Source organism: Asparagus officinalis, chromosome 5, assembly GCF_001876935.1.
Source record: "Asparagus officinalis chromosome 5, Aspof.V1, whole genome shotgun sequence".
Classification (NCBI taxonomy): domain Eukaryota; kingdom Viridiplantae; phylum Streptophyta; class Magnoliopsida; order Asparagales; family Asparagaceae; genus Asparagus; species Asparagus officinalis.
The window spans coordinates 12712289-12724798 of record NC_033798.1 but is presented as its reverse complement, the minus strand read 5'-3'; the positions used below and the strand labels follow the sequence as shown (position 1 = coordinate 12724798).

Here is a 12510-nt window from a genome sequence, read left to right as displayed (position 1 = left end):
TTCTATTTTACGTCAATTTAGATTATGTAAACTTTTTAATAAATAAAGCTTAATAAAAGAAGTGAATATTTTCAATAAACTATTCAAACATTTTATAATAACACAGTAGGGAATAATAAAACAACCCAGCGATGACATGTGTGATTGGTACACTGAGATACAAGAGAAAACACATTAAATTCCAAAAAAAACATTAACAAAGATAAATTAACTTTTCATCAGAATATATCTTCAACACATGTATAATAAGTATGTAAAGGATATTTACGGAAAGAATTGGGTTCTACATATGATCATATTCATGCGAACTATTGAGTAAGACAATATCTTTTACAATCTTTAAAAGAGAAATAAAATAAGTATAAACAATTTACAACTAAATATTGATAAAATAACTTAAGTAACATTATACAAAATGGTACAAGCAACGTACACATGAGTACGTGATATGCGTTAACAAAGAACACGAGTATATAATATGTCGTAAGAAAGAACACTAATCCGTGCATCGCACGCGCTAAATACTAGTATCCTCTTAATGTCAAGTTCCCAAACATGACATAAGCATCATAGATTTTAATAACAAATTGAACCAAACATATTATTAGAAAATTTAACTCACTATAAACCGCTGGACTATTATATCCCACGACTATAGCGAGTTAAATTAATTCCAGAATTAAAAAGTCCCTAATCCAAACATGACCTTAGTTCAATTCTACTTATCCTTATCAACATCCCCGTTTTCTGTACTCAAGTGTTGGACATTTGCTTCTTAAAGGTCCCATACACAGATCCATTATGCATTGCTAATTATGTTGCCTTCCTATGGGATTTTTCTTCAACTTCATGAGTGTTATCTTGTCACAAATCAAGAAAAGATCCTCTATGTTAGACCAGATTTAAATGAAACCAAATCTTTCTCGATCTCACAGTGGAGATGAATAATAGATCATTCTAATTATTAATTTGCATTACATTCTCATTTCTTCCCATCGCCCTGCTGATATTACATTCCACATATCCAATTTTGTTCCACTAATTATATTTCTCATAGCTTATCTTCACTTGTCCACTTTCAAAATTGTCACTTGCCTAACCTCGCCGACTAATACTATGCCATCAACAAAGAACATACACCATGAGCCTTCATCATTACTGACAAGTTCATTATCACCCGTTCCCTGTTTTCTCATTTGTTTTCTCATTTAGTTTTCTGAATGTTGGAAATTCATTAGGATTCTTTTGAATTCATCTCCTTTGATTCTTTTTAAATATAGGAAGATTTAACATTTTCAGTGGATGAACCTTGGGGTTTCATCAAGTAATGTAGCCACCTTTCATCACACGAAATCCTGCACAACTTCTATAATTAAGCCGCTTGCATAAGAGTGAGGGCTTGCTTTCACGGCCTCCACTGAACCACTAAAGTTTACATCTGTTACCAATCTAACATACTTTGCCCAATCTATCCTATATACATATTTATACAAATTATTTTTCATTCAATCCTCCTAATTTCAAGCCATTTCCAGCCTTAACTGCTGGGCAACTGATATACCCGCCAGAGTGCTTTAACTGGGTTGTTTGGTTGATATGAATAGAGCATCAATAGCAAATACGGCAATTAAATTTGTATATTCCATGTTTAGTCAGCAACAAGGTAGTTGGAATGGTAAGTGATGATTTTCATTTTCTACAAAAAGCTCCAGCAACTCAGCTGATTTGACCGCATCAAATGCTAAAAACCCTTGCATTGATTAAAGAAAGAAAAAATAATGACATATCATCAAGTTAGGGCATTCCAATCTAGAAAATAGATAATTTCATGATTCCATATACACAGACATTTAAGGATAAATGCATTACCTGTAACAAAAAATTCAAACCTAACACCTGTTACAACTAACCAAACACTAGATATGAATTGGGAAATACGTTTCTTACAATAAAAATGTGGATTCCAACAATGAATTTGAACTTATCGTTAAATGTTTCACACAACAAACGTTTCATGCAACATTTTGCAGGAAATATTTGTTGCCTTAATAATTGTAGTATGCCAAATAACCGCTTTAGACACCACTTGTCATCAAAGTTCAAAAACACAAAACAGAGTGGCAGCCTAGGTAGCACGGACATGGACACAGATATGGATATAGATACGGGACACGGCAAATTAGTCAAACGTAGGATATGGGGACACGGTATATAATACACATATGATCAAATATTTAACATTTGTATGTTTCTTTCTATTATCTATAACAATTAAGTATCAAGTTAAATCAAACCAAGAATAAGATTCAACAACAAAAAGTTTAGTTTTGACCGCATGTGATAATACAATTGGTATTTTTCAAATATTTAAATAATGAGTTTTAGTTTTCGGTTAAAAAACAATTGGTTTTGAACCTGATATTACCGCAGAAACTAGTTTAGCATATAAGCAATGGGGAAATCGGGTTTTTCTTTGAATCACAAGTGTCCATGGAGTGTCCGCAGAGAGTTGGTGTCGGACGTGTCGGACATGGACACGGCACCCAAAACGAAGTGTCCATGTTACCTAGGTGGCAACAACATGAAACTGATGAAGGTTGAAAATGATGGTCAGCATATTCTGAAGATCCCACAGGTTGAAAATGCTAACCATGAAATATAAATAGGGTTAAATTTATTCATATGCATCCATTATCCTAATAGGAGTGGGCTGCAATCGCAAAAAGAAAATAGAGTTGAGGTGTTATCAATGTATTGTACCTAGTTAACTTCAAGTTGTACCAGTCCATAATGGTTACCGGCACAAGCAAAGAGCAAGACGATTAGATTCTGTTTGGAAAAGTAATGAAAACATTAAATCCACTTCTGAATGGCAGAAGATATTGTGGCATCATTCACCTCAAGGACTCAGTGATTTGGTTAAGGTCATTGATATGTAGAACTATAGTATAGAAATACAAAAGACGCAATCTTCAAGTTCTTCATCAACAAATATTACAGAATACTAACTTTAACTATATACCTGTTCAAAATCACTTTAAATTTACCAAAAGAAACAACCAAAGTGCTCAGAGTTTGAAGATTTTCTTTATATTGTAAAATTAATTTAACCCCTACAGTTTCAGACCAAAGGAATATCCTCGCGAAGTTTACAGAACCAGGCAGATGTTCCAGCCAAGTCCATCCAATGAAACCTAGATCATAAGTTGGATTGCAACTTGTAATATTTCCATTTCCAGAAAATCTAGATGAAAATCTTAATGAAGTTTAAAGTTAGCAGGTAATTACACAATTAAACATGCTAGAAATGTCAGAGCAAAATAATTTACTGCAAAAAACAAACCTTTGAGTCAAACTCTTGAACATCTTTCACTAACTTGAAACATAAGCCCCAACACATTGGTAAAAGATCATAAAAATCTTGTTCAGAGAAGTTAGAATCCTGGATGAGATAGCATAGAGATCGACATGCAGCCAGCTGAAAAGATAATTAATCACGTCATATATAGTGTCATATAAACCTTTTAATGTCGTATATGTGCAAGCATGAGCACACATGAGCACATGTGTGTGAAGCATGCACATAACATCTTTCATATAGTGGAGCTTAATATTGGTGCAGTAGTCAATCCAGATGCAATAATAGTTACAGCTTCGTAAAAAGAAGAGATTAGAGAGCATACTCTAACAGCTATGTCATTATCCTGAAGCAATCTGATTAAGGCATGATAAACTAGCTTTCTGGTATCCCCTTTGATCTGTTTAAAGGATATATCAATCATAAACAAAATAAAACAGGCACCATACACAAAAAAGATATATGAAAAATTCCATATCAACCATAGCTATCCGTAAACAAAGTTATTCAACAATAGATAATACCATGTTAAACTGAAAGTATGCACTGTGATTTCAACATTGTCCTAAAAGAGAATTCGTATTGCAAACTAGAATCAGGGCCAGGTATAGCAACTATAGTTCCAGTCTTCCAGAAGTGAAGAACAAAGGGAGAAACAAGAAGCCATTTTATAACATAACCTACATATTGAGGTTAGTTAATACATGCACAAAACAGACACAGTTTGCTGATTACATATCCAGGCAAAGATGATACAGCTTCATACGTTTCAATTCCATGTAATTACCATCCTATAAGCTAAATTATATATCAGATGTTACACCTTAGATGGATCACAGTCCTACTCAAGAAACTTAAAATTCAGTAAACTATAAAGAAAAGGCAAGTCATGCTGAGAACACATCCTCAAGGTGGATGGAAGCATTCAAATATCAAAAGATTCTTTTCGAGTTAAAATACCAAAAGGCGAAAGCATGCTGAAAGCTGATATAAAAATTTATAACAAGTTAACTACGATGTAGCAGCAGTTAGCAAACAAATTTATGTTCAAGGGTCATGAGAACATAAACTATGTACACTTCGATTAATTCAACAACTTAAATAGATTATAAAAAACCTATATGAGAATGCAAAAATTACTTATGCAATACTCCTTGGAATAAAGAGTAAAGGCAAATAACAGGGGGAAAGAAATCAACATCCATTATAAAGACCGAACCTCAGAAACCCATTGGCCAAGTACCAATGCAATTTTTCTATGAAGAATGCGCATATTTGGTTGTTCATTTGAGAGCTCCTGAGTCAAGGAACTACGAAACCTGCACATAATAGTAAAAGAGAAAAGAGTCATCAGCAATATCAAAAAATATTAAGTTTAATGATAGACATCATATAAAAGGGTCAAACATTTGACAAAGGAAGCATTAAGAATCCATAGTAAACTTAAGCTAACAATAAGCTTGATTTTCTTCCAATCTGTGCATAAATTTGTTCATGAAATTTTGCATGTTCGAGAGAGATACACTTGAGTCATCTCATTTGGCTAATAATAAGCTTGAAGAAAGCAAAAAATCTGAATAAAAAAGGAAAATTACCATTCACTAAAGTTCAGGTAGTTTGAAAGCTCATAATACACATGACCAGCAGCACTATAAGCAGCATCTTTAAGAAGCATTCCGGGGGTTATTTCACTTTCCACAGGAGGAGAACCCCGCATTGCCTCATGAAGAATTGAAACAACTACAGGAGCAAGCACCTAAAAATATTTGTGCAGAGGTTACTTGATGAATGTATAAGTTACAGTAGGACATTAGAAGGTGTACTGACATTTCTATTATTCTCAAACAGCACAATATATAGAGCTTCAGCACAAGGCCTCAGTTTTTCTGTCCACTGAATCATGTCCTGTTCATGGTGAAAAGATTCTGGGTTCTGGTGCCATTCATCCAAATCTTTCCCCGTATAAATGAAATACCTGAGAAATGATAAGCAGATAATGGGTAAATGAGTTGCTTGCCAACCATTAAAGGACCCAAATTAAGCAACCCTTTAACAATCAAACATTACATTAGTATACTTTATACAAACTACAAGGAAGTATTCTATGTTTTTAATGCTTCTCGAGGATTCATAGACTCATATACGGAAAATATTAAAAGTAGAATGGACCATTTTCTTTGAACAAGACAAAGTCAACTACTTGGAGTTCAACTAGCATCTCCTTAGTGATGATTACAGGAATCCAGGAAGCAATAAAATAATGTTTATATAAATTACAAAACTTGCAAATCACAGCAGTTCTGTAAATCTCATTGTCCCACAATGAAAGGAGATTTGAGAGGCAAAGAAACTTAACTCTTAATAAATAAACTGCAAATCTAGATCTCAAACACAGCGCCTGTAACATTTATCCACAGGTCATATGTCACCAAGTTCTCATTCTTTGGGTCTACAAGTTCCGCTGTACACTAACTGCCAGCTAGAACAGTCCTCTAAACTTAGAGAAGTAATCACCAGCAATGTCTGACATTCTATCTAAAGATGCCAACAGCACAGCTTAAAAGCTGTAGGGGTTTACGAATATACAGTGAAAAAGAAATAATAATTATAACCAGGTATACGGATTCTAGAATGTCCAACAAACAGAAGATACAATTTGTAGATATCGATACGGGCACAGCACTGTGCCACGTACATGGGTTTATATGCGCGTTTCTCTATATTTTCTATTGTTGCTCATATCTAAAAATATCCTATAAGGGTAAATATATAAAATTATTAGTGTTTTCCAAATGGTGATAATATATATATGCTCGATCTAAATAAGTTGTATACTTTTTGGGAGCAACATACATGGACGCACACGTCATATCCAAGACGGATGAACAGTCCAATTTTTGGTTGGGAGGTGTACCAGAGTCTGAAAAGTGACTCAGATATGTTTGAGTCGCTTTTTTAGATATGAGCATTCACCTCTATATGTTTGAGTCACTTTTTATTTGTCTTCCAAATGAGCACCATATCTTGAGCATTCACCTCTACATGATGCGGAAAAAAGGTAATTGTTAAGTCTATGTTGCAATTTCAACAGAAAGAAACTTCCTATTCTATTGGTGGAGGTAAGGTCCGGCAATGAAAAATAATAATAGCAGCAACAACAACAACAACATTTCAGAGATATACTTGATAACAATCTGAAATGTCTGGATGAGGCCTATTAGAGTAATCCCTACTAGACTACTACCTACAATAATAGTGTTGTGACATGTGAACATTATTTCAAAAGTTGCTGCCTAGTCTTAGGGTTTTACTTTCAGGCATTTAGCCGCATGAGTAATATAGCTGATCAACCATTTTCATAACACTCTACCAAATCCAGGGCTAAAAGGATCCCTTACATAGCCATATAAAAACAAATATGAGTATCAGTGTATCACCCAGATCTTGCTCGTGAGGGTTTAGAATCTACTACAAATTTTATGGAAATATTGGTGAATCTGAAGATGAAGACTGTCTACTTGTTATCCTCCTCTATTTTCCACCTCTTTTCTTTGTTTTTCTGGACAGCCGTAGATAGCCCTCACGACTTTGCTGAAACTTCATTTTCATCCACAAATTATATCCATGAGGCAGCAGAGAGGCAGCTGACCGTGAGGAAAAAGAATGATTGCCCCCTCCTTAGTTGGTGATAGATGTAGACTGCAGAGGTTGTTCTGCTTCGTGAGATGAAAGGTAGGTTACTTCCTTTGTTGTCTTCTCCAATCTACACTGCCTTCAGCCTCTTCTTGTTCCAATCAGCACAGTGATTGGATGACCATAAAACCACATAGTCTTGTAACCTTGCAACCTAACCTCTAACTAAGAAGGGAGATGGGAGGGGAAATTTTAACTAAACAAAAAAGGGGAAGATAACATTGCTGCTATAAATCTATTGATGGTTGCGTTTATGGAGATGGAGGAAGATGGGTCATATATATTCACTAATAGAAGAGGGTTGGGATCATGGAGATGGAGGAAGATGAGTCATATATATTCACTAATAGAAGAGCGAGAGAGAAATAATCACTGGGTGAAAGTTCGCAATTGCGGGTAGCAAGTTAAGAACCTAAGCGATTAGAAAATAGAAGTCCTTCACGCTTTGCAGATGACTAAAGAAGAACTCTTAGCAAACCACCCCATAATGTTAGGAATTTATAATAAAAAATCAGATTGTTAACACTTATATGATATTAGACTTTTTAGGAGCTTTGTCCGAGAAGCCAATAATGACTTGTTCTGCCAAGGATAAAACTGAGATTTGTTATGATACCTCCTGGAACTGTGACCACTGTTATTAAGTATGACCCCTTAAAAAGACAAGCAAATACTGGAAAAAACCCTTAGCAAGCTTTAATTAAAAGCAGGAAAGAAAATTGTCATGGAGAAATGAAGTCCCTAGAACATTTAGCCAGCAATTTACCTTTTTATCAAAATGTTGCATAGCAAAACAACACGCTCAGTGGGCAAAATAGATGCAAGCATGCCAGCAACTACTGTGGAAATATTTTTCTTCCTCTGCTCTAATGTGTCCCCACCTTCATTAATCACACGGCCTGTAAGTTTAGGTTTATACTCTTTACATTCCAAGATAGATTTCACCAGAACCATGCACTGAATCAGAAATTGCTCAAAAGAAGTCAATGACGGTTCAGGATTTATGATCTTATTTAAGCAAAAGTCCATTATTGCTGGGAGAACACTTTTGTTGCCAAATGAATAGGGATGTCTGCACTGTATTGAAACTAAAACCTTCATCAACTTAATGCATGCTCTCTGTGTGAAGTCCCAAAATTCGATCTGTCTCCCCATGAATGAAGTGTCTGCAATAGTCAGAAAAAGTTGATTAAGCAGGAGTTTATTAAAAAAAATATTTTTTTAATGTCATTCGGTTAAACAACAAAATGTACTTGCTGTTTTGCTCTCGAGTATCATAGAACAAATAGATGAAATGCCTGGAGAGAACCATATATTGTCAACATGCAGAGATGAGAAAAGAAAAGGCCAATAATATTCACTGGTCGGATTATCCAACACAATGAATAGATTGTTCAAAGTTTATTTCAGAAAGAAGATCTCTATTTACTCTAGACAAGAATTAGAGAAACAAACAAAAAATACTTAGGCAAAATAAAGACATGTAGAAATAGTTGATTATTCAAAACATGTGAGCAGAAAATTGAAATACTTGACTTGATTACTCAACCAAAAAGACAAGGGGAATGTTACTGCATTTCATAAAATCTCTGTCTTGTTTGCGGTAAAAAAGCTTCATTAAAAGCAATCAGCAAGATTGGAACACAACGAGTTGTAAAGTAGAATAAAATTTGCATATTTGTTGGGCACTTCTCTAACATGCTCTCAAACTGACGGAAAGAGTCCTGAACTTTACAATGTGCTTTTATCTTGAATATCTTTCTACACTTCTCAGATGCGCGTGCAATTTTGGTACTTGCCAGACACTCAGTATATGAATTAAAATCTTAAGAGTAAGCATTTTCTCATCAACTCGTCTCTCACACTAAATTATAATGTTGAGAAAATACTACAGAATAACAGACAAAATGTGAGAAACATCAAGCTCTTCCACAGAATGATAAAAAAGAATAAGAAATGAACACATTCCTACGTAATTAATATAACAAAAGTGTCTGCATTGCCATAAGGGAGAAATTTGGGGGTATTCAAGTGAAGAAGGTTGAAAAAGAGGGTTTAAAGTGGATGCTTTGTTTATGTTCTAAACTACAAAAAGGTAAGCATGAACAACAGAACCAGCTAAAAAATTGTGACACCATCTTAACATGTTATTACCATTCATGTGAAGAGATAACCGCCTGAACAACAGAGAACTAACAGTTATTTGCAATGTTCTAAATATCGGATGTCGGTGATATGTTGGACAGACAAATTTCATAGACCATGGTGAAAATCGGGGAGGTATCGAGACATTTGACAAATACTGGTCTCTCATATCAGATAATTTCTATAAAAATATCGTAGATGTTTATACTTGGTGCACCAAGACTTGAGCTACAGAGAAAGATGATATCTTTTGCAAAGAATTTGGTCTCAATTAAGCTGTAATTCTTCTTCTCGATTGTTTACAACTTTAGATAAGCAAATATTTGTTTGGGTTTAGATCTCAATTGAACCATAAACCCAAACAATTTTTTTAAAACAAATAAAAGTCCAAATCAGCATTGTAACATTTCAACCGATTTTTAAGGATGATATGTCGCCTGATATACACTAAAAAATTGCTAAAAAGTGGTAAAGCATATCGAGACCCTGTCATTTTGCAACAAGACTTGTAAGAGGATATATCAGCCTATGTATCACATATATCAAGGATATTTAAAACAATGGTTATGTGTTGTTTAATTTCATACAGTTGTGAATTAAAATCACATTCCAAATTGGACCTGACTCCTAACTATATCATAGTTGGAAGATACAATGATATTTTAAAGTTAATCCTCATATACCTACAAGTAAATGCCTAGACAATGCTGTATGTGCTACCAGGTGAAAGAATAGCCCAAAACAATACCTTGTGACAGGTCATGAAAGGAGAATATTATGGTGGAACTTAATCTATGTTTACACCCTATTTCTCCATCCAAAACATTATTAAGGGCCATCTCTGAATATTTCTCCTTTCATGTAGAGTAAAAAAACAAAAAACAAAAATAAAAAAACTGTCCATATACAGATTTCCTTGGTCAAGAGACCAACATGAATATTTTCAGAGAAAAAAGCAAAAATACAATGAAGAAGGAACAGAACTTCTCAAATACTTGGTCGAACATATATTTTCAGAAAGAAAAAAGAAAGAAAAGAAACAATGGAGATTAGACCAAACTTCTGAAACCCTTAAAGGGCCTAGAGGCTCAGAATTATTAGGTTAGTCAACACTGTGCTATCATAATAAAAGAGCTACCCTGATTTAAAGGAGCAAATATTTCAAGTCTGTTTGTTCAAAATTTAGAAGAGACGATATCCGCATCTACCAAAAAGTACACATATAATCTAAATCATCCACCAGAAAACAGAATGTTGAGCTCATTTATGATTACTTAGTAATGAAAGAAACATCTCATAAAACAATTCAACTAAAAGATTTGGAATTAATGAGAAGCATAATCTACTTTAAAGTGAGAAGTGGATGTAGAATTGTTAACCAAATTACTATAAAAATCTCATGTGTTCTTTTTGGTTGGTTTTTAATTTAGTTGTTCGCTTTTATTTGTCGACATTTCCGCAGCATATTCTGTCCTCTAGCGAAAAACTGCAACAAACCTATTCACCAACCCCCCACCCCCCACCCACCCCACTCTAGGCTTGCATCTCAGATCCAACAGTTTGCGATTTGTGGATGGGGAAAAAAGGGAGATTTATAGGGATTATGGGAGGTTATACTCTGTGGGAAGTTACAAGCTGAAGTAGCATGAGCTTGGCTATAATGGTACTACAGACAAAATAGCATTTTCCAGCAAAATAGACATAACATGATTAAAGGATGACGTTCACAAGTAACTTAAAAAGCTGGACCAAAAGAAGAATCTTACAATATGGAAGAAATGATTGGATAGCATTCAAGAGCACGGGAGAGACCTCCTTGACCTGCCTAACCTCCTTCTAGAAGAAAATGAATTAAGAAAAATAAGTTCATAAAAATTAAGAGGATGTAAATTAAATGATGGAAAAGAAAAGTATATTTATCGACACTCAGCATCATAATAGCTACCTCAGCAGATGTTACATCACTAGCGTAGCCCGATATAACTAATTGTCTGATAATCTTTGAACACAACAACCATCTTTCACATGTTAAAAACATATCATTCTGTTGCTCCACAATGGATGTGGAAGCAAGTTCTAGAGAAAGAGCAGCAAATCCCTGCAGTATGTTCTGCACATCTCTCTGCCAAAGGCTCCAAGTGTACTCGAACAAGAGTGAGGCTATCTGCAGCAAATGACAGAAACTCATTTTTATCACAGCGGTCATTATTGTAAAATATTGATCTTCAAAACAATAATTCACCTTCAAGAGAGAACTATCAAGGTACAACAGCTTGAACTGCAGTATAATCAATAAACTGGCACTGCCACTATCTGGAACATTTTTATGATAATGGAATTAAGCATAAGCAGGAAGCTATCCAGTGAGTGCAATTCCGATTTTAATGTGAAATATATCTAAGATATTAGGTCAGATCATTAAGTCTGTCTAAACGAAGGGTTTCCAAATGTAAGTTGCAAGAGGCTTGTGCTGGCAAGAGAAAGTAATAAGTAATTGAGCTGAAAGTCCACATTGCAAGAAAACAAAAATAACAAACCAGAAAGTGTAGTGCTCCGATCCACAAACTGCATTTATACAACTCGGTGACAATGTGGAGGCACCCATCAGTATCTGCTTAGCAGCAACCAAAACTCAGGAAAGGCAACCTACTATGCATATTAAAACTCATACACCACAACAGAGGTAGTGACACAATCTTCTTAACCAAGCACGAACAGGTGCATGTATAGCTCATAATTATGGAATGCTAAGATGCACTAAGGTTAAAAGCTATGTTGCAAAATCATGGAAACAAGTTACCGAAACCAGTCTACCTTCCTTTACAATGTCCGCCTGAAATTCCTTAGTAAAGTTGCGGCTTCATCCCAAAAAAGAAAAAAAAATCCATATTAGCCAACTCTCATTATGAGGAGAATAGGGTTTTGGTTGGATAACATTGGCCAGTTTAGTTGAACTCCCAAGTCCCAACTCCTCTCCCACGAAAAGGACCACGGCAACACCACTGAGCAAGGGCAATAAGGAGATTGCTGCAAAGATGACTACCCGAGTAAAAATATCCTCCTTGTCTATTTTCTAAGATTCTTTCACCAATTTTTCATTCTCCATATCTTACAACCATGGTTACCCATAGGCTGTCACCAGCCCATATATCCAGATATAGCCTATGGTAAAGTGCAGTGGCAGCATTACACGTGCAGCCATGTATTATATATCTAATGGGTATGAGGTGGCGGCTCATTTAGTAAAATGAGCTACCAAGAGATAGCCATTGGGCGAGGCCCACCCTACTTGTCACATTAAAAGGTGTGGGTCT

At 35.0% G+C, this 12510-nt stretch overlaps 1 protein-coding gene across 2 annotated transcripts in view; it reads right to left on the bottom strand.

Annotated features, from left to right (window-relative positions):
- Positions 1–12510, bottom strand: part of LOC109840900 (importin-11) — a 38545-nt gene that overhangs the window by 16165 nt on the left and 9870 nt on the right. Inside the window, exons 6-13 of one of the 2 annotated variants that reach the window (XM_020409726.1) lie at positions 11142–11360; positions 10963–11029; positions 7818–8217; positions 5186–5333; positions 4954–5114; positions 4578–4677; positions 3684–3758; positions 3344–3478 (exon numbers count right to left, since the gene is read on the bottom strand). In XM_020409726.1, the coding sequence (XP_020265315.1) occupies positions 3344–3478; positions 3684–3758; positions 4578–4677; positions 4954–5114; positions 5186–5333; positions 7818–8217; positions 10963–11029; positions 11142–11360 (1305 nt within the window). Of the gene's footprint in view, positions 1–3343; positions 3479–3683; positions 3759–4577; positions 4678–4953; positions 5115–5185; positions 5334–7817; positions 8218–10962; positions 11033–11141; positions 11361–12510 lie in introns of both variants that reach the window. The other variant, XM_020409727.1, reaches the window with a different exon arrangement.